This window comes from Aquila chrysaetos, chromosome 24, assembly GCF_900496995.4.
Source record: "Aquila chrysaetos chrysaetos chromosome 24, bAquChr1.4, whole genome shotgun sequence".
NCBI lineage: Eukaryota > Metazoa > Chordata > Aves > Accipitriformes > Accipitridae > Aquila > Aquila chrysaetos.
The window spans coordinates 15,385,626-15,408,524 of record NC_044027.1 but is presented as its reverse complement, the minus strand read 5'-3'; the positions used below and the strand labels follow the sequence as shown (position 1 = coordinate 15,408,524).

At 37.9% G+C, this 22,899-nt stretch overlaps 1 protein-coding gene and 1 long non-coding RNA gene across 3 annotated transcripts in view; both read left to right on the top strand.

Moving 5' to 3' along the window:
- The window catches only part of MED27 (mediator complex subunit 27), a 96,246-nt gene that overhangs the window by 56,005 nt on the left and 17,342 nt on the right, over nucleotides 1-22,899 (top strand). For both annotated transcript variants that reach the window (XM_030000334.2, XM_030000335.2), the window contains 2 exons: nucleotides 10,648-10,741; nucleotides 21,057-21,164. In XM_030000334.2, the coding sequence (XP_029856194.1) occupies nucleotides 10,648-10,741; nucleotides 21,057-21,164 (202 nt within the window). The remainder of the gene's footprint in view (nucleotides 1-10,647; nucleotides 10,742-21,056; nucleotides 21,165-22,899) is intronic.
- Nucleotides 3,929-6,198, top strand: LOC121232585. Its single transcript, XR_005931331.1, has 2 exons — nucleotides 3,929-4,038; nucleotides 4,437-6,198. It is a non-coding gene; the product is annotated as an uncharacterized LOC121232585 (long non-coding RNA).

Below are 22,899 nucleotides of genomic sequence, written 5' to 3'. Positions count from 1 at the left end.
AACACAGGCACAGCAGAAACTCCGGTGTTTAAAAAGCCACAGTGAACATAAAACCTGTCTGATCTCTGCTGTGGTTGCACACTGATCCTTGTGTGCAAGGGGAGGTAACATCAAATGAGGGGGAACCTGATTACAGGAGTCGGAAAATGGCCAAAAAGGTGCAGTGAATTTCTGCAGTCACTTTGCTGAGGTGTCTGGACTGAGTTTGGCAAGCCCAAGAGTAACTGCCACGATAAGCCCTTTCTTTTAACCAGCTCTGTTGTTTAAAGAGAAAATTTTTTTCAGAGAATTTGCTTAAGGGAATTAGCCCTCCTCCCCCACATTGACTTTCAGTGGAAGCCACGCAATTAATTTCCATGAGCCCTATAAAAAATCCTAATGTAAGGAACAGCTTGTCATGTTGGAGGAAGAAGTGATGAAAGTGTATTTTTTAGAAAATATTTTGAAGGTCTTCTCTCTCCAAACTGTTTGTACTGGGAGAGTCTTAAGTTTATAAATGCCTAATTGTACTTGTTATATGCAGTTTTTTGTACAGGAGTGTAAAGATGACCGTGAAGGAGTCTTTGATAAACCTTTGAGTTTTAAGATAGATCTTTATCTCTGTAGTATCACAGGCAGATCGAAATACTTGGTCAGAGCATAATCCTGAAGAGAAAAAATCAGGACTAATTGTGGAATTCCCTCAAGAAGACTTAAAGTCGGTGATCACAAAGTTGAAATGGGTATTTGGTGAAAGTTTGTATAATAAATTGCACTGGGCTGTACAAGCAATCATTTGTTACAATATCTCATCTTTTCTCGTTTTTCTTCACCTTTACTTCCCTCTTAATTACAGAAGAACAAATTCATCTGAAGTGTCCTTAAAGGCTGTTATCAAGTATCCTAAGTACCCTTAGAACTGGTGCTATTAAGACTTGTCTCTTTTTACCATAGTTTATCATTTTAATAAAGCACTAGATGTTGAAGTGGATGCTCTTTTTGAGTGGGGGTTTGAAGTCTATAGGCGAGGCCTAAAATTTGAGTCTACGTATTCCAACATCTTGTTCTATAAGAATAACATAATTCTAAAGGAAGAAATTAGAAATATAATAATACGTCACTGTGAGGACTTGAATGAAATGACAGAGGCCATATTTTTAACGCCTTCATGGCTATGATGAAGGTTTTTTTGGTTGTGCTCTTTCCGTTGCCTAATTTGCTCCTTCAGGCACTTCTGTCGTTACCTAAGTATGCTTAGGTGTTAGCATGGTTACAAACTTTAGAAATCTACTTGCAAAATACAACAAGAGTCCGGTACAGATTCTTAAGGTAATAGGTAGCACTATGTCTTAGCTTGGATCTGTAGGAATTAAACCATTTTGCATAAAAGTTGAGTATCTTCATCCTAGTAGCTTCTAACAGGTCGTGAAACATTAGATATGATAGTCAATAACTGTACAACACAACACACCCTACATGCATTAAATAATGAAGGCTTAAGCTCTGGTACACATGCTGGTATGCAGATGCAGACATGGCAGAGACAATAGTCTATTGTGTTTTTAGCTGAAGTTAAACATATGGAAGGATGAGAAATTCCAGCAAGACAGGTTTTCAGAGTACTGAGCCGTTGAAAATTTAACGAATATTTTAAAACCACATGATACTGCCTACAAATCATCAGAGTGTGATTTAAGTAGGGGACACTCATTTAAAAGCAGAAAATGTCCAGGCTTTGGTAACTTAACTAATACAAACAAAACCTGTCTTATGAACTGGTCTGCTCTGCTCTCCTGTTCTGCTATGTTAGCCATTCTCCAGAGGGTTATATCCTTAATCCTGCCTTCCTCCCATCCTCTGGAATTTGTGTTGCCTTCATTAAGTTCTGGGACTTGATGTGCCTAACATAAATGATCACTAAGATCTCTTCCTTCCAGCAGTGCTTGCCATATGGTCAAGCATAGTGTATAAAAAGGTCTAACTGTGCACAACATACTATGTTTCCTATTCATCAATCTCTCCACCCAAAGGTAAAATCTCGCTGCTTTCGATAGGTCTAGAATACATAATAGGTATCATGCATCATCTGTTGCTTTTTATAAAAGGAGGTAAGTACTGTAATTTCTGCTCTGTTGAGGGAGAAATAAAGCACAAAGAAAGAAAGTGAGAAGACTTTGCTATTGAATTAATTCTTCAGTAGCAGAGCTGAAAATAACATGTTATAAAATACTGAATTCTAGCTTTAGAAGGCTGAATTCAGGAATGGCACTGTGGAGTGAGTGATGTGCAGTATCGGGATCCCATCAAGCGGTCAGTCCACACAATGGGACCTTTTCCATCTGCAGGGAGCCCCGTTTACTTTGTTTGGGAATCTGGCTGGGCAGGTGGGCTGAAAACCAGCCCAGCCCATCATCTTTTCTAGAGGCAGGACTGAACTTGATGCATTATTTTGAGGCCTTTGGCAAAGCCCCGTTTGGTATTTACTGAACATCAGCATGTCACAGTTTAATCCTCTCTCCCTTGCTGCATGGTTGACTAGTGAGTGCGGGAGAGGTGGTTTCACCTTACAGTGCAGACCCAAGCAACCTCAGGTGAACTCTGCTGAACCACCAGTGGTGGAGAGGGTGGGGGACAACTGTGTAGTTTGTGCGAACAGGTGTTTGGTTTTTTTGTTGTTTGTTGGTTTTGTTTGGTTTTGTTTTGGTTTTTTTTTTTTAAAGGCTGGCTGGATCTCTTCGCTTGAGTTTCTCCTGAGGACTTTTGGCACAGCTTTACTGTATGGAAGCATGCATGTGCATGTGCAAATTTAGGCTAACAGGTGGGGCACAAATTGCTTGACAAGTTAGGAGTAATTCAAGGACCATCTTTGTAGATAAACATTGATGTAATAATTCTGATTCTCATCCAGGCCCCTGAAAATTACTGTTGTTAGCATTTATTGTTAGGCTGTGGAGCAACATCTAGTTTCATGAAGAAGTGGAAATATAAACAATACATATGTGCTGTGAAGTATTGCTTCTGAATTCTATTACTACTGATGCTGCATAGATAGGGAGGGCTGTTTTTCCTCTCGAGGTATGTATAAAGGAGTTAATGTTTTCCATAAAGCACAGACTAGTAACAGGCTCAGGCAAGATCCTGGTGATGACTGTAAAGTAGATGCATGCTTGTTTTGTTAACCAGCTTTCACACATTCTAATATCCATATTCCTCTCTTGATTACTGCTGTGAATTAAAGGCATTTTGAAGAACATTCCACATAAGTACAAAGAAAACTATTTCAACAGTGTAATAAAATATCTATGGGAATTTGACTGCAAGGTCTCTATTTGTAACTTAAAGTTTTCCTTATTAAAGTTACACTTTTTAAGGTGGTGCACTGGAATTCGATATTGTAAACAGATGTCTTTTTGCTCTGTCTTAAAAAACAAACTATGCACTGACAACATGTGTTTTCAGAGTGCATTAAAGAGGTGTTCATATTTAATGTAAATGTGCAGATGTCTGGAGACTTTGATTCAGGGGTAGGTTTGCATTTCATAACCATTCAGCGTGAGAACCTGCGTGCATTTGTAGCATTGCTGTCAGCTCATACCTTTGAGAACATTCCTTGCAGGTTTACACCATGTTGCTTATCAGTAGGTTCACAGTAGCACTGAAGAATTCAGAATTGTGTTTGTTGTATAAACAATACAGTGTAAGTAACACATTTTACCATAAACCAATATTTTACTATTGTAATAGAATGACCCCAGTGTACAGCATTCCTGGCCCACACTGCATGGTCCCAGCAGGAATTTTGCTGGCACACAGTGTGTGCAGCCACAGAGGGAGCTGAATCATGAAACCATTTTAGATTTAAACTAATACATTCTTTCTGCTGCCCTTTTTTTTTTTTTTTTTTTAAAAGCCAGATCAGTTGTGTGATCCAGCTCTTCCAGCACAGCACAGTTGAGACAGTTGAGGGGGCTGTATGCTGCAGCGTGCGGGAGGGGATGTGTCAGTGCCTTCTGTCAGTATTGGTGCTGAAGACTGAAAATTGTTGAATCACAGCCTCAGGTTTCTGAATGTCTTTGTAAATCCAACCCTTAAACACTCTGTCTTGGCTTCTAGAGAACTGTCCAAACGACTTTACATGCATCCTTAAGTGCTATACCAGGTTTGGCCTTTTGTGAGTGAGAAGTGCAGATGGTTAAGTGTTTGATACAGCTATATGTGCATATGCTTTTGAAGCAGACCACCCTGTGTTTATATGTAAACACTTCTAGACTATTTAGGCACATAACTTAATCTTCTGCATCCACTCAATAATAAAACGTCTATGACCGAAATAACATCCATAGCAAAGTTGAAAACAAGCTAACCTGCAAGAATAAATGGAAATCTGCCTTCTTTTAGGTTTGGAGTTGAATCTTTCAGTGCTTTCAGATGCCTGTTGTCTCACTTCTCCTCTGCAGGGTGGAGCAGATTTGTCCCTTAGGACCTTTGTCCGAGTTATCTTAGCAAGTTTGTTCCATACAGTCCACACATTCCGGTCTACTTCTTCCCACACCAGTGGATTGATGTTACCAAGACGCTCCAGTGCCGAACCTCCCTCGTGCTGATCGTATATTGTAGCCCCAAGACTGAAGGACTTGAGAGACTCAGGTTTGCCCCTTCTGCCCTCAACTTACCTCGTGGTAGTTGAAGTCAGTTATATGAAAGAGGTAACGTTTTTCCTTTATAACGTATCATGAATAAAGATTACACAGCAGGAACGGAGGCATGGAAGGAGTAGCAGACACCGAGTTAGTGTGCAGATGAGTAGGGAACAGAAGGAAACAAGACGAGCCAGGAGGAGCCTGGCTGGAGTTTTCCACCAACAGAAACTTGGAAATGGGGTGAGAAGAGAGAGGAAACCGTGGAAGCAGTTTGTTCAGAAAGGACAAGAGGACAGTGTTAACGACTATAAGAGAAGACAGCCTGGCAAGGAAGCTTATAGCTGGAGGAGAAGTTGGTCAAAACAAGCAAGTCATTTTAGCACTGGAGCCAGAAAACATGAGCATTTTTATAGAGGTTCTACAGAAGAAAAGAGCAAGAGCCTGAATTAACAATAAAAAACCAAAACAACAAAACCTGTGGAATTTGGGGAAAGAGGCAGAGACTTCCAGGATTGATGTACAGATGTCATGGATTGTGCCAGCTGTCTAATTTAGTCTTGAGACTTGAAGTCGCTTTCTCAGCGTGAGAGTTGTTGAATTTCTTTTCACACTCTTCATTGCCTATCCAAGCAGGAAGTGTCATCTCACAAAAGCTGGCAGAGGTCACTGTTTTAATAACTATTGTTAATTGATGCTTCTGAAAAGTCTTCTATCAACTTGAATTTGCTACCTGCAGAGACTTGCTCAGCAGGTAGCTGAATCAAATTATAACTTTAATTCATTGATTAGTAAATCAGACTAGAACTGTGACTACCTTGTATGTTTTAAAATACAATATTTCTCTAATCAGGTTCCCTGAAAACTATTTAGTCTCTTTATAAAATCTATAATTTAGAAAATCCCAGTGCTGCTAAAAGCTTTAAGCTATATATTGAGTCTAGTTCTGCAAAAAATAGCTGTTCATAGGTCTTAGTATGAGTGCAGGCAAGCTCTTTGCACCGATGCCTTCATTAGCAAACACTACATATGCTAGCAAGAGTCTGCAGGGCCAGCCCATGCTTCTGAAATATCAGACATGTGAAAAGAAATTAGCTGTGTTGAAAATAGTAACTGAAAGCCAAATAAAAAAAATCTGGGAGCCAGTAAATACTGTGCTAGTAAGTGAGAGAATGTGTGGAGAGTTTCCCCTATTGCTGTCCAGAATATCATGAATCCAGATTCAACAGAGTCATAGAGTTTCTCTTCATCTCATATGTGGCGTTTTCTACTGAGTGTATAGGAAAGTTTATGCTCTTTTATATTACAAATGTGAATTTTTTTCCCTCTCTTTTTCTCTGTCTCCCCAATATCATTTAGCAAAATTTTCTTTCTTCCGAAAGACCTCCTCAGAAAATTATTATTAATACCTATATTTCTAATCTTTAAATTGTTGTATTGAGTGGAAAAAATGAACAGCATGCAAGTTAAACACTGTGTGGGATAAATGCTATTTAAATCTTGTCTAAGCTGTTAAACATCACACTAACATTGGATTGCTGGATCTAATCCAGTAAAAATTTAAAAAAAAAAAAAAAAAAAAGAGAGGTCACATTAGAGAACTAAGCCATCTGTCCAGTGTGGAATTGAAAGGCATTTATAATGAATTACTTTTCTATATTACTGTCTTTTGGGGGGCCTTTGTGTGAATCAAAGAGATGTTACAAGACCGTTTATCTACAAAGATGGTTCCTGAATTATTTCTACCTTGTCAACCTGATGTTTTAGTATGAAACTTCTCGTTTAGCATTTTGCATAACTAATTAGTACCTTATAAACAGTATTTTCTAACTGGCTTCAAAAGTGTCTTCTGTCTGTTCCGGGCATTGTTCATCTAATACGGACTAAAGGATTTACGTATACACTTATTGGCAAAATGGCAGAGAGATTTTTCAAAGAATATCTCTGTTGCTTTATTCTAGTGTTGATTTTTCTGCATGTTCATAGCAAGACTTCGTTTGGAGTGTAACTTTGAATTAATTTTAGTCTTTGCTAATGTTCAGGAAGTAGGTTGTTGTGTTTTGACTTTTCCAGTATTAATATAGCGTGTTTGTAGAAAAAAGTATTCTACTACATTAAAATGAAGATAAGGATTTGTAGTGTTGACAGCTTCAGAGAGCATCTGATGTCAGGTCTGATTTTACTGGCTAGTTCTGTTACACATTCAGATGCATATCCCTGAATAAGACTATTACCATTTTTTAAAATAAAGATTTTCTGTCAAAAATATAATTTTAAAACCTCCTTAAAAATCATGAATCTGTGTCATGAAGGAGAGAAGGAAGAAGAAAAAAATAGGAGAGGGAAGTTGGTAAAAATCTGCTATTAAAGCTTCTTTAAAAATCCTCCCTCTAACCAGTAAAATTACATTAGCAAAATTGCTTTAGTATTTGATATGATTTAATGATCGGAAGTCCTGTTGGTCGAGTCTGTTGTTCTTTTGTGACTAGGATGTGTGTGGATCTGGATTAGGACACAGGTATTGATGAAGTTACTTGAAGCTTTTTTGAATAGAATGGGACTAACTTAGGATGTTGCAATTATAAGGTGTTAATGTATTGTCTTTTGAGGCCTAGAAGAATGAGTAAGATGAAATTCTGCCTATAAAGAGTTTAAATACCGTGCTGTAACTGAATATGGGGATTACTGGGTATGATCTTTTGCAGTCATTTGCACTCTCTTCAGACGTTATTGAGCATCCTTTGCGTGATAGAGAAGCTATGGGGAGGGAGTTTGCCTATATGCTCTTCAGCTCTTTGTAGGTGGAACAACGCCCGTTCTAGGACAAGAGGAGAAGCTACTACCATATAATTTCAGCTTGTATTTAATTCTGAGAATCCCATGACTTTTTTTTCTTAAGATTAAGATATGCCAAATGTTTGAGCAAATCTATTTCCATTTGCTTTTCCCCTGCTTTGTGTTATTTCTTCTGGGTTTGTAAAGGCTCGTTCCAACCAGCATCTTTTGTAAGTAGGAGAAAACTGAGATGTGGTAGTATGTTAAAAGTTAGAAGTGCTTATTGGCAGAGTAAAATTAGACTTTTCTCCATCCTTAAGTGCTACGCATCTCTGAGACTGTGTAAGAGGTTCTGTAACATAAATAGAACTATCATATTTTTGAGCTAAAACCGATTGGACAGAGGTGTGTAAATTGCGACTCTGCTTAATTTGGCATTAAATTAATGTATCTCAGTTCTGCAAAATAAGTTCCAGACAGCAGCTTTTTCTTTGACCCTCCTTCCAGACAGCCTCAGGAGTGCACTTTATCTTGTCTTTATCATATGTTCTTCAGTTTTCTCTGAAGTCGTCACCAGTTACACTTTTACATTACTTTGCTGCATCTGATTTATCATATCCATCCCTTTCGCAAGATGTTTTACCAGATGTCCTCTCTGAAGGGCACATCTATAGAAGAATTTTGCTTTAGATTAGGTTGTTTGTCATTTTATATTTGAGGCCGCCATGTAGTCAGGCTAATTTAGTAATTATATATGCATCTTTGAAGAATCCTTCTGTTCTGATGAATCCTCAGGAAACCCTGATGTCTACTTGAAAAAGGCAAAGGAGCAAAACAATGATAGGTACATTAATGCTGTTTTATCTTATTGGTCTTGGATTTTCTCTGACATCCTCTTGACTGAGAAGAGAAGGAAAAGGCTACCTGTGTGGATGGTCGTGATAGAGTTGCTGAGCCTTGCCAAAGTAAAATGTATGTCCTTAAGTGTGTGGTTTTAATTTTCTTTTTTTTGTCAACTGACCTATGAAGCGTGGTACAAAATTAACAGGTTTGTAAGCCCGAAGTGTTCAGAAACTCATCTTTTAAGTTATTTCAGAAGCTGGTTAATACAAATTAGAACACTTCTCTTTTGCTGTATGTGTGATTTCACTTAAAGGGAAAGACTCTGCACAAGCTCCCTGTGAATTCCCTGTTCTGCCTTATACTGCTCAGGTAGTACAAGGTGACAGTTAGGTTTGAGTCAAGTTTTAAGGCACGTGGTCAAGACAAGTTTTACATTTAAAAAATAATCGTATCTAAAAAAAGGTTTGAAGAACTGATTACCTCCAACATTTTCAAAGGATAAATGTACATGTCTGCTGGGATTTTTTGGAAGGACCTAAGCAGATTAAATGCCCAAGTCCAACTGTTGTTTATATGATTTAAAATTACTTGAATTTTCCTTCCTTAATGCATATAGACTGTGTCAGTGTCTTGTTTTATGCAACTTCGTATTTTGTTTGTTTTTAACTTATTATTGCCCAAAGCTTGAAAAATTAGAAACCTTAAGTCATGCAATAATCTTCATGGTAGTGTGCAAGGCTATAAGACACGTTCCTAACCACATACTAATCAAGAAACACAAAATCTCTCCTTGCCTGTTTCACAATCAGTCATCTCTATTCACGCACAAGCGATAGCTGAATTTGTTTGCAGAGCCTGGAGTAATTGCATTTACGAAACAGTATAAACTCTTATGCTGTATAAAAAAAGTATGGGATTCAGTAATGTTTAAAATTAGTTAGGTGCGTAGTGACGATGTGTAGCTTACTCATCCTGAAGCACTGTCTTATGCATCTCTTCTTTCACCATGCTAAGGAAGCTCTTCACTTATGGATGATTTGACTTTGCTTATCAGCAAGCAAGCTGTTAATGAGTCATTCAAGTGAATGGGGAAACTTTTTTCTGCACGAGAAGTGTGGATTAAGATTTTTATGCAAAATTGTCATAACTAATTCCATTCTTTTGTTACTTTTAAAAGTGGGCTGACTTCACCAGCTGTGTAAGTGTAGCTTTCTTGATTTTATTTTATGTTTTTCTGATGATTTTTAATCCCTTGCAAAATAGCAATTGGAGCATAGCACCTCATTGGTTTTGGGAGGGGTTTTAGCAACTAGCATTTGAACTGAATAACTTTGAAGAGCAAGAATTCAACATTTTTTGCCTTCATTTAAGCAGTTTAAAGGGAAATAATTAGATTTTTCAGTTTTACTTTTATTGTAAACTGGGGCAACAGATTTTTTCCAAAAATCTTTTTTTCAGAGCATGTATGTGGGCTAGCATGAAAACAGTTTTATCAATAAATTCATTCATGGATCTGATCAAGTTGCAGAGTTTGTAGATGCCTATGATAACAAGACAGCAGTGCCCCTCTCTTCTTCTGCGTACTTCAGGAGAACTGAAATTAGTACTGGAGGACAGATGAGCACACAGATGATATAGACTGTTGCGTAAACTCTGCTAAAGCAAATACAGTGCATTTTAATGCGTCGAGAGGAATGGCTGAAGGATATGAGACGTGCCCATGGGATGGGGCGATGTGTCCTGGGAAGCAAGGTCTCTGAAAGGCAGTTTTCATTGTTAATGGCTGTCAGCTCCTTATACGATACCAGGGAAACAAGACAACTGTATGCTGGCTCACTTTGGCTTGCATAAGCAGAGGGGTTATACCCAGCAGAAAGGATGTTACTTCACCTCGGTGTTTGATCACCCCAGAGAAACTCCTGAAATGTACTAGCCAATTTCAGAGTCAGCAGTGCATGAAATAAATTGGAAAGATTCAGAACCACCCCCCTCTAAGAATAGTCAGAAGACTTTGATAAAACCTTTATCTGTTTAGTTTATCAAAGAGAGAGTAAGGAGGTGACATCCTATGAATTCCTATGCTGGAAGAGTAATTTTGACAATGTAGCCTTCGACCTCCTGAGGGAAAAGTATAGAAATATGATGGCAGGAGTTTGAGGCTGACAGATTTGGACTAAAAATTGAGTGCATGTTTTTAAGGGCAGAGTAATTAATTTTCCACACAACTTGCATAGGGCTTTGGTTTGTTTCCTCTTATCAATAACTTTTTGAATTATGCTTCAATGCATTTTTGAAGAATATGCAGGTATCAAAGAGAAATTAATTCAGTAAAGTCCTGTGGACATTGTTAAAAAGGAGTAATAATCCGAGTCTGTGACAAAGAGCGTGTGTGTTAATTCTGTTGTTTTGGTAGATACGTTGACGATGTGATCAATCGGATTGATAGGATGTTCCCTGAAATGTCTATCCAGCTATCCCGGCCAAATGGAACCTCTGCAATGCTTCTGGTAAGTTGGATCATTTAATCCCTTGAGGTGGATATCTTAGTGGATTGAATTACTCTTCCTAAAATGCAGGTTATTAAGGATTTTTTTTTTTCCAGAAGCATAGTGTTCTTCATTCGTCACAGCAATGTAGGATCTTTCGTGCTCTTAGGCAAATGAGTGATAAAAAGAATTTCACCTTTAAACGAAAGATCTATTACTTTTATTGTTAAATGCAATTGTAGAAATATGAGCACAAACTCAAATATTCACTGTGGTTTTCAGCAGTCTTGGCAGTGAGTGAGTCTTAATCATGATAATTAAGAGGAGTGGTGGGTGGAAGAAAAGGAGGAGGAAACCAGTATGATTTAAATTTGTTCAAATTGTTCTTGGGTCAGTGAATTTCTGTTATATGATGAAGTCAAGAATTTGCCTTTGAAGTAAATGAGCAGTAAAGGCTGGATTAGAGATAAACAAGTCCAATACATTCGACTTATTTCTGCCTGACCAAGCGGGATTTCATTCCAGAAGACCCTATTGTTCACATCAATTTTCACAGGCAGCTGTTGCGCTTATAGTGAGAGAAGTCTTTAAAGCTTTTACACTTAAGACAGCAACGTGGAAGTGGAGCCTGTAGTGTGGCAGTTGGATGCTGATTTTCCTCTAGTAGGGTGAAAGGCAAATTTTAAATAAAACTAGAAAATATAATATATACATAGCTGAAGAACTGAGACCGGATCAGTCTTTTCCACCTCAGATTTCTCATGCCACTTCCTCTTATTTTTTCTGGTCTCACATAGGCTATTACAAAAGGCTTGGGTGTAGTGTACATGTGAGTATATTTCTTGTTTCCAAGCAAACAGTAAAATGAATCTGAAAATCAGATATTTTGTCAAAACAAAATTATTGAGTCAATACAAGTCAATGTTAGGATCACTCCTTAGATTTTTATATTGGTTTTAGAGTTTGTTGACTTTAAAACACTATTATGGTTAGACTTTTGCCTGTGTTTTTCAAAGGTTCTGTTAATTTCTCTATAGTAAGTATAGCTGTGATTATGTTTAGTTTTAATTAATCAACTGTCTAACATCCCATTATTAACTTTCTTTGAACAGCCCCAAATTTGCAAGAGATTAACTGAGTCAGAGGTTAAAATAAACAGCTGGCATTAAAACATTTAATCTGCAATTGTTGGATTCACCAAGTGGAACAATATATTCCAGAAGAGAATTGAATTCATCAGTGCAGTCTTAAGAAGCTAAAAGTCTTGGAAGCTTTTGCATTTCCTCTTAAGCTGACTTTATATTTAACTATTTTGTTATAGAAAAATGTCTGGTATTACTTCCTTACTTTGAAACCCTTTCCATTCTTTTAGAGCCCCTTTGCATATAGTAAGTACCTTCCACTTCTCATGGCTTTTTGAGGTCAGAAAATAGATGATGCTTTTTAAGATTCAGGCACAATCAGGAAATTAGGTAAATTATCTTGGATGTGACTGGTAAGAAATAAGGTAGGGTGGAAGGGTGGTAACTAAAAGAAGCCCCTTTTACAGGCTGTAGTAATTTCATGAATTCCACATTGCAGTTGCTCTCTAAATCAAGGACATTATTGTTGCTACAAGATAGCAGCCCTGTATTGAACCAGTGGTATGCATATTTTCCTTGGATCGGAGATCAAAAAGATTGTTTTTAAAGTATTTTTGTATGTGATCGTGTGATGGGTTTATCATTTTTTCTTTTAGGCAGGTTTTCCCTCTTTCCCATCTGTCTCAGTTGATGTTGCCAATATGGCACTTTCCATCTGGCCCTGACTGCTACAAAAGCTTTTGCTGTTTTCAGCCACAAATCATTCAGTGAAAGGTGCTGCAGGATGGGCAGTGTGAAGAGCACCTCCCCCAGAAGAAGGGAGGTTTCTTCAGTACTTGTGATTTCTCACTGTGAACTTATCCCAAGTTAGATCTGGAGTTGCTCCCTTGCAGCAGCATGGTTTACCACAATACCAAAGGATTCAGATAATGCTTATTTTATTTAAAAATATTTCACAACCATACTGTTTGCCCAGAGTTAATTAACTAACTATAATCTCAACCACTTTCATCCTTGGACTGTTCATATCATACCTGCCATTGTTTATGAAGGTCTTTGCAGAGGTCTAGTTGTTATATTAAAATATCTTTAAACACAATCATTCAATTTACCAGAAAAAAACCACGTATTCATCTTCAGAGGCTCTGGTGAGCACTATACATATTTTAAGAATGTGCAGATGATTGGAAGGAGATGGGGAAGAAGGGGAAGGGAGTGCCTGTGAGATTCTTTGGAAGTTCAGAATAGCTGGAGATTTTGCCAAACAAATCATCTTTAGGAAAAAGACCTAATACAGAAAGTTTCAGGCCCAGACTCTACAACTTCATGTGCACATGGAAATCAATTTATGTCCTTAGCTGTAGAGGTGGGACTTTCATGGTCTAAGATTCACCTGGTGTTTCAAGAGGAATAATTAGCAGCCCTGTGAGCCTGCGGGTCAAACTCTTCTGGCAAGTAACCTTTGTGTTAAGCTGAATTCTCCCTAACCAGGGTACAGCTTTCACGTAAACCGAGAACTTCAAGCAGAAAGAAAAATAAACTATTCCTGTGAGCATGAATGCTGCGTCTTGAAAGGTTGCTACCTCCTAGTCCTTTGAGGTTACTGCTTCCTCCAGACAATAAGGAGTTTTTTTATGCTTTAGATTTATACACAGCAATTGCACCTCATTAGTCTGGATTTATGCTACACAGACCAAATACATAAATAATTGAAACCTTTCAGAGCTGTGTGAAATCCTCAACTGATTTTAAAAGCAGTTTATCATGGCATTTCAAGATACTGTTTAATCCCAATCTTCACTAGTGATTTTTCAATTAATCTTTTAATCGTACTATGCATAAAAAAGACTAAACATAGAGTTATATCAGCTGTAATAAGTGTTATGCAAAATTAATTTCCAGCAGTAGCAGAGGGAACTGCAGACTCCTTAAGGTTTTTGTGAGATTTTGTTGGTCAAATGCCAGGAATTGTAAATCGATAAACCTCATCTTGTATGTTAAGAAAACATGAACTGATTTTTAATTAATGAAAAATACCTAGATTTTTGCCTTTTTTTTTTTTTTTTTGAATGGTCAGTTGTATTCCTAGATATATATTTTTTTTCTAATAAAATAATTTGGTGGTGTGATTATTTTATGATTGTTTCACACACCTTGTTTCTGTTATCAAAATTCAGACTATTTCTGTGTGTGTGGAACAATTGCTGCGCATAATTAATTTATTCATTAATATCAGAAATAATTTAGAAAACAGTAAACATGAGCCCCACTTTTCCAGTTGACAAATATGACTGCCCTTAGGGTCATGTACCTAGCTAGTCCTAGTCAGGTGTAGAAACTTATTTTCTTGTCTTCATCTGGGAACTACTTTGTCTTTAAAATTGTTTGTATCTCCAGTGTTTGGAAAGCTATGTAAAAGCACTACTATAGAAGTTACAAACACTGGGTAAATATTTTTACAGATAATTGAATCGTTTACTGTAATTTGAGCTGTTTCTAAAGCATAATGATATGTATAACTAACTTCCAATTTGAAAAATTGAATTGTTTCTGTTGAACCAAAGCTTGTGGCAGAAATCACAATTTCTTCTTTCATGTTACCTTGCAAATTTTTGATGATAAATTAATTTTATAAATATATACTGATGCCTAGATTTTTTAATAGATCTCTCATATAAAAACATGTTTCATATTTTTATATAATCGTATTCATTCTCCATAAAATCAAGACACATTTGCATTTGAACTTTCAAATCTTGTTCCAAGCATTTTAAACAGTCTGATTGTATGGAAGTGGGCTGTATTAATTGCAAATAGGCTAGACATCTGTTCCCTGAAACTGAATAATTTCTTGTGTCTCATTTTTGTTTATCAGTGTTTTACATAAAATCTTTATTATTTTCGGTTGGAAAAATGGATTCTGAAATTTACTATTTGTCCATTAAGAAAGGCCACCAAACTGATTTTTGTTCAAGACACCCTGATGTTGAAGAGCTGGGAGGAGGGAGGGAAATTTGCTAAGTGATTTGAAATCAGTATTGATGTCATACTTGATGGGAAACAATTTAATGCTGTTATTTTCAAAGCAGTCTCTTTTCTCCAAAATGCTTAGCAGTGTAAGCGTTCCTCCTTACCAGTCTGGTGGTTCATTAGGAAACCAGTGCACGATCGTCACTGGATAAAGGTAGGCAGGCTCATGGTAGGGGTATAGATCTGATGGTCACGTCTGGTGGCTTAGGCACCTCATTTTAGGCACATAGGATGAATATTCATTTAGGGATTTACTCTCTTGGAGACACTAGCTAGGTTTTGGTGTTTGACTGAATTACTGGGATGTTTAAGGACCTGTTGTGTGAGCTGGATCTTGAGGAATCACTTCTGAGCTCATAGTGGGGTGGTTGTGACTGCAGTGGCTTCACTTAAGATTGAGAACCAGCATTTAAAGAGCATTAAGCCAACGTTTGAGGTCACATGCAGAGGAAGAATGTCTTGAATCAACAAAGTATGCGAGCGGGGGATGGCAAGTAAATTGTAAATTATTCTCTGCTTGTCTAATATAAGAATGAGGAAGAGTCTTTTGATGGGAAAGTGAACAAGAGTAGAAAAAGCAGAGGAAGACCTGTGAGAAATTCCCTTAGCTTTGCTCCCTCCACAGGGTTACTGTGCCCCAGGGTTGCTGTCCAGTCCCAAAGGATCACAGGTCTGTGTTGATATTCCCATAGGTTTATATTCTGCAAGATCAGACATCGTTTTCATCCCTGTAAAATTCCTGGTGTGCTATAATTTAGAATGGAAGAAAGAGAATCCATTTCATCATCTGTAGCAATGCTGGACTACCGTGACCCTTCCACGAGCATGACTAGCCACTGGCAAAATCTGTCTTTTAACCTTTGAACAATATTCTGTGCCAGTTTGTTCACTTTATTAAGAGAATATGCCATGTTACCAAGGGAGAGGGTCACCAGCTCATCCCTAATACGGCGATATAATTTAAAGTCCTTCATTTATGTTGACTTTTTATCATGCACTATTGCAATTAGGTTAGACTAATGAAAGGTAAATTCCAGCCCTTACATAAAAAAAGAAATCCTTGTAAAGAACCTAATTAGTATGTTTGTTTATTTAGACTCTAATGGCTTAATTGCGTCTTATCTTGCTATTTACAAATAGGCATCATTAAAGAATAATGAGCATGTGAGGGAAAGTGCAGCATTCATACCAGCAGCAGATGAGACATAGGGAAAAAAATAACTAGTTGAAAGTCTGGGTGGGATTTTTTTTTTTTACTTTATTTTTAATACAAACCCTTATTTTTCAGTATATATAAATATGATTTCCAGGCATTGTACTGATCAGTAAGATAGATATACGAGTGGGAGGACAAGCTTATGGCTGGCTATATGGCAGGGAGCAGGTGTCTGGCCTTTTGCTGGAAATATGTACAGCTTGGTTACATCTCTGGTTTGATGTTACCTTATTGTTTTCTAAGGTGAACAAAAAACGCATACAAACTTGGGTACCTCCCTGCTTGTATAAAAAGGAGCACATGTTAACTGAAACTAATGCTTTCTATCTTCTAGCTCTGCATTGCAGAGCATCTGCAGCTCAAATCAGCAGCAAATTCCCGGGGATGCTGAGAGGAAATCTGGAGCTTTGGGAATTTTTTGCAAAGTGTTGGAGCTTGGTGTTGTCAGCATACGTTTTCCTAATATCAAACTTTTAAATAAATCTGAAGAAAGAATGTTTGTTAATGCAGTGTTTAAAATTGTTTATAAAAGGGCTTTTCATGTGGTACCAGTTTCAGTGAGGAGGCAAAATTAAAGGGAGGGATTTCAAGCTATTTCCTCCAGGCAGAATTCTGGCATGGTAAATTAATTTTGATCCTTTTCATTTTGTAAATTCATTTTGACCCTGATTCTGACTTATTTGGAAAGGTACTTATTTCTTTTCCAATCATAAGTGATGTTAAATGGAACTTCTTTAGCAGTCTCACAAGAAATTATCTAAGCCATTCTCACTGATTACTCTGTTTCCCTCTCCCCCTTTCTTGGCATACAGTGTCTGTCATATGCTCTTTGAGAATTATCTTGGTGATAGACAAAATATTTTTAAAACTGGGATATTTCAAGAAGATTTTTATTTTATATATCTTTGTCAGAAAAGCTGCATAATACTGCAGATTTCAATCAGCTGCCTGTCCTACCTTCTTCTGGAGCTTGCCATTTTAGGAAGCAGGGGATTTATGAATAACTTAGCTGTCTGAATTTAGTATACTTTAGTTAAAAGGAAGTTAGAAGTACATTGTTATTACACAGACCAAAACAGAAGCTACAGAAGTATTTAACTTGCAACTGTTCCATTTTCAGCTCACAGAACTGTGGGGCATATTTTTTCATTCATATTAATTGAATTTTAAAGTGACCTTGTACATGTATTGATTTGAATTAAAATTTTCTACATCAAGGACGTGTTGGCATATATCCTTCAGGCGAAATATTAAAAAGCCAAGTGCTGTCTTAACAGGATATCGACAGAAGAAGTTGAAATTTAATAGGAAAAGTTGGCTTAGAAAGGAAACTGTTGCCTTTTTGTCACAATTGAAAGGTATCTTTTCTGTATAATGAAAGAAGTTTCTTTCAGTTGATATCTGTGGAAATGCAGGGATGTTTCGGTGCCCATTAAATAAGGACCATCTGGGTGAGTCTTGACCTCCAGGAGGAGAGACCTGCACTACTGGAGCTCAGAGTAGAACTATCAAATTACTTTTTTTTACCAGAGCCATTAGCTTTTTATTACCTTCTTTCAGGTGATCTGTAGGGACACAGTTGTATGGCTATAGGTGTAAATTATATTCCATACATAGATCTTTTCTGAACATGGACTCCAGTTAGCTAAGTTGAGCAGGCGTTGAAAGAAAATGGTTTGCTGGAAAACGTGATTTGTAAAATACGGTGGAGGTGCACAAAAACATTAAGTGCCGAAAACAGTTACAAGTCGTGATTATTAGAGGAGAAAATAAAGGGTATCCCATTTATTGTGTACAATATGGAATGCGCTTTACCCTGAAAATAGCTGTGGAGCATACTTTTGGCTTCCAAATCTAACAGCATCCTCCAGTCTAGTGACAGGCTGTTTTTCATTCTTTGTACTACTAGCCTCATTCTTTCAATGTTGTTAAAATGCTGAACTATAATTTCTCTGAGCTACGCTTAGTTTTACAAAATTTCTGCTCCTTTCAGACTTAACCAATGAGATGGTCCTACAAAAATAAGCTGAAAGTCCTGATCTCTCTTCCAGCCAGTGTTAAAACCTACAGGAATCCCATGTCAAAACAACAGCGGCACAGCACAGGAAAGTTTTCTGTTTCAGTGCCAGAGCACTGTAAGAGCTAATTCAGACAACCTAGCACTAACCCAGCCAAAGTTGCAATGTATTCTATCATTCATTTGTACTACCACAATGCCTGGATGCCCCTACTCTTGGAGAGAACCCCCTTGCACTAACTGTTGTCTAAGTTGAGATTGCAACAGTAGTGCCTTCCTCGGGGAGCTCACAGTCTAAGGGTGGGTTTACACAGCTCCTTACGCATGTGGGAGACAGAGTAACCCTGCTTGTTCGACATTCAAGCAAGTGGGTGATCGAGGCTACTGTCCCGGACCAGTCTGCAGATTTGGACCTTTTGAGTATTGCATGGTGGATGATAGCTGGGGTCTGGGTAGCTGTGATGGATTCTGAAAGTGTGGAGTGAATCATTGGAAGGGCATGAAAACAGATGACCTGGGAAAAGGCAATGAGCTAATGCAGAAGCATTTTGAAAGCATTTGTGCAGGTAAATCTTCTGGGGAGGTTTGAGGCCAGCAGTAAGCATATTCAAGCAAGCTGGAGTGCCAAACATGGGATTTTTCAGCTTGTTACGTTCTACTGTTCACTCTGAGGATTTTCAGGAACATCCCACACAGGCTTCAGATCAGGTTCATCCAACTTTTTTTCTACCTGGCAGCAATGTGAGATATCATGATTGCAGGACGTAAGGGAAGAGGAAAGAAGTGAGCATCCGCTGAAGTGTATGAAGGCAATGGAGATAGAAAACATTATACGTAAAGCGGGGTCTGGGTTTTTGTAGGGCAGCCTTTTTGCTCATCCATTAGTAAGATTTCTATTTGTTTAGAATTTCTTCTTTTCCTCCTTTTAATTTTACTGTGTGGTTGATGCCTAGTGTGAAGTTATAAGAGTCAGCTCTCTCAGTAGAGCTATATCCTAGCGAAGTGCTGGTCTTACTAAGGCAGAAAAACAAATAAAAAACTTAACTCTAAATGTGCTGACAACTTTTTTCCAAAGTGACTCCATTTCCTTATCTTAGCAGTTATGACAAAACTGTCTTTCTGATTCCAGTAGATGATCAGCATTATAGATGAAGGCACCTCTGGGTCATGACTTTGTATTTAACTTAGTTGATACAGTGGTAAGTGCTAAAATAACTCTACCAGTTTACTTTATTTGCAGACCAGCTAGGTCTTATTACAGAGTATCCCAGCAAGATACTACATTTAGACCCAAATTTGCAGTACCTGATACCATGATAGAGTTGCCTGAGAACACTAGGCAGTTCCATATATGTTCAGAAAATCCCAATCTATTGTAAGAAGGTAGGAACCAGAAAAAGCTATTCATGGTATGTGTGTAACTCAGGCCTTGGTAGAAGTTACCCTATTTCAGCCTGTAACATTTTTCTTCAAAAATTTGCCCATTCTTCTGACCTGCTTTTTCTCTTCATGTTCTTGCAAAATTATGCCTAGCAGCCTGTCTTCTTGAAGTCTATCATTGACTGTTTTTTCCCTTCTCGTTTCCCTGTCCTCTCTCTTGCTGTCAACTTGTTCTTCCCTATTCTTCAGAGTCTTCTCTCCTAGAGTTGCTTTCTCCATGTCCCATGCCAAAGAATTGTCATCAGTTCTTTTCAGGATTTGTAACTCTGTCCTGCTATATAGTGATATAATAAGCAGCATTTAGAGTAGTTTGGGCAACTGTTCTGCAAAGTCCTGTATTGTCACCCCAGTCCTACCACCATTTCCCCTCCTAACACTCCTTCAGGAGCGTGTCCCTGCATCAGCGTTGTGATGGAGTCTTTCTGCCAGATTTTCTGTCTTCCTTCTTGCGGGGAAAAGCATCCTGGCACTTCAGAGTTGATTTGCCTGTTATTCTCTTAGTTAGCATCAGGTTGAGGTTACTTGTGTTGAAACAAGGTGGTAAGCAGGAGTCATTAGCAGGAGTTAAAAAGGAAAAACATGTAACAAATCAATAAAGATGCATATTGACTGATTTCTTTGGATCTGTCTGCTGAGGTTAGCAGTAAAAACACAATTGTTCTAGTATGTGTTAATCTATACTGGACAACATGTTGGAGCACAGACAATGGAAAATGAGCCACTGCTGGTTGGGAAGTATTAAAATGAACTAATTGTTTCTTTTTTTTATGGCAGTTTTATTCTTTTGTGGATGAAGAAAAACTCTGTAATAATCTCTGTATAACAAAACACGAAGAATTATCGTTAGACACGCATCTTAATAATATGGAAGTGCAAGTTCATCTTTGAAATGTAAATTGATTTTTAGATTAAAATGCCTTCATTATTGCATTCTTGTCAATAATATAATTTAGGCTTATTTCTGTTGTTATACTCTGACTGACCCTATATATTTTCCATGATACTAGTTTTATTCTTTACACATTACCGCTTTCACAGAAAAAAATCAAGCTTCTCAAAATGTAACATTTTTACTTTTTAGCTGTAGTTTCTTTTTAAATAATTTTACATTTTTAGTGGACCTAAAATGTTCACCATTAAACTCATGGCTAGCATTAGAAGAGTCCGATTCTCCTTTCAAATTATTTTTCTCTAAGTGGACTTATATTGGAGGTATCAAATACATCGAAAATAATCACATTTGCTCATTGTTTTTGACAAGTTATTGAGTTGTGGTGTTAATAAAATTGAGAGTGTTGCTTGGCAGTGTCAAGGGAATTCTGTGAATTCATACATTTTCAGTTGCAAATGAATGTTTGTTTGTTCTGCACTTTATAGTCTATCTCTTCCTCATAACACACACAGTGGTTTTAGATCTTTTATTTTGGTCTGTCTATAAAATATTGAAAACTGAAATTGCATCAACTTAGGCTGTTAACTTGATGGTCTTGTGAATTCAGACACCATCAACTCTCCTTCAGCTTGTTTTTGTCCTTCTCCTGTTCTTCACAGGTTACCTTAGGAAAAGTGTTAAAAGTGATAGTGGTGATGCGGAGCCTCTTCATTGACCGGACAATAGTAAAAGGGTACAATGAAAATGTCTATACTGAAGATGGCAAGGTAGGTTATTGTATATCCAGCAACATTAAATTTTATTTTTACCTGGTATTTAAATGACAGAGAACAGGAATCCCATCACGAGTACGCTAGAAACATAAAAGTGTCAAAAGACTCTGTGGATGTTTTGCAAAATGCTCAGGTTTAAATTTATCATGCTTTGCTTGGATTTTTTCATACCCAAATGTCTGACTTCTTTCTAAGCTCTGAAGCCCTTGCTTGAATTTCTAATTTATCACCTTAGACCCCAGTTGCCTCATTAATAGTGTCTACTGAGAAAACATTTTTTCAGTGTACCGGCACATCAATAGCCCAAGGTTCAGATTTCTCTTCTGAGAGCCATTGGGAAATCTTGGGCTAGTTTTGTGCTCAACTTGATAAACGCAACTGTGTGAATCATTGGTAGGTAGTCCTCAGTAATTTGCTTGTCAGTAATAGCACATCTTCAACAGCAGCTATTAAAGCGTTACCTGTTTCCACAAGTGATTTGTCTTACGAACAATTCACCCTGCTTGAACCCTCAAATTTCGTCTGACTGCACACACTCCATATGGCTCTCTTTAGCGCATCAGAAGATGTTAACGGGACCTGACGGCCTTCAGCTCAGCTTGTTTCTCTTTTCAGGGTGGAATGGTCTCTCTTACCGAGACATGCGCCAGGACTCTCCTTTGCCAGTAACAGTACTAAATACCTCCATCTTTCACATTTTCTCTCGGGAGCTTTCTCTTCTGATTATGAAACCTATTAAAATAAAAAGTTCATTATATCAAGATGAGTACTTGGCACCCATAGGCCATGTTATAATGAGTTGAGACTTTTTTTCCTTTCAAAAGTGATAACTGTGTTTTAGCACACAGAAGCACATTGTGTACTGACCCAGAGTTCAGCGGCTCTGAGTCTGAACCTCTGTTCTCTAGAAAAGGCCAGGAGCTGATCTGCTGAAGGAAACAGTACAGCTGTATTTCCCAGGTGAGAGATTCTCACTCAAAGGGCGGGGGATTGGCCTAAGAAGTAGTAAAATAAAAATTGCCTGATTTTGATTTGCATTATTCAAATATGCAGGTTTAAATACCACTTTGCCACAGAAGCAGCTGCACTGTACTCCCTGTATATTAGCATATAAATACAGACTTAGAGCACCAACCCTTCTTCACCCCAAGTTCTGCTCAGAAGTGAAATGATAGTCTGCCTAAAGAGCACTGACAGTGCTTGATGGATTCCTGTGTCACACTTCATTTGGGTGTGCTCATTTTCTCTGATTAATCTGGTTTCCTTTGAAGCTCCCTTGAAATACAATAATGCTATATGTGCTGAAAAGCTAAGTAAAAGAGTTCCTTTCTGAAACTCGGCATCTGGCATTGGGCTTCTGTTTAGCTCAAGGTTAACTCTCCTGAGAGCCGCATACCATTTCGCTGTCATCGTTTGCTGTGAGGGCGAGAGCGGGACTCACCAAGGCCAGCTTTGGGTGCGGGGCACTAACCTTTGTCTGCTGTCACTGGGGAGCAGTTCAGCTTCTCCAGAGCTTTGGTGCTAACACCTGGCTTGTTTTCTTGCTTTAAGCCAGTCTGCAGGGGAGTCTGTTTTCTACCGATTTAGCTTTCTGTGTCCAAAGCCAGGTTATGTGACTGCTCCCACGAGGCTGCACGAACCTGTGACCTTTACGTGGCAGTTTGCTATTCCATTGGACCATCCCAGGGCTTTTGCGAACCTGAAGGTCTGTGCTTTAGTTATAAATACG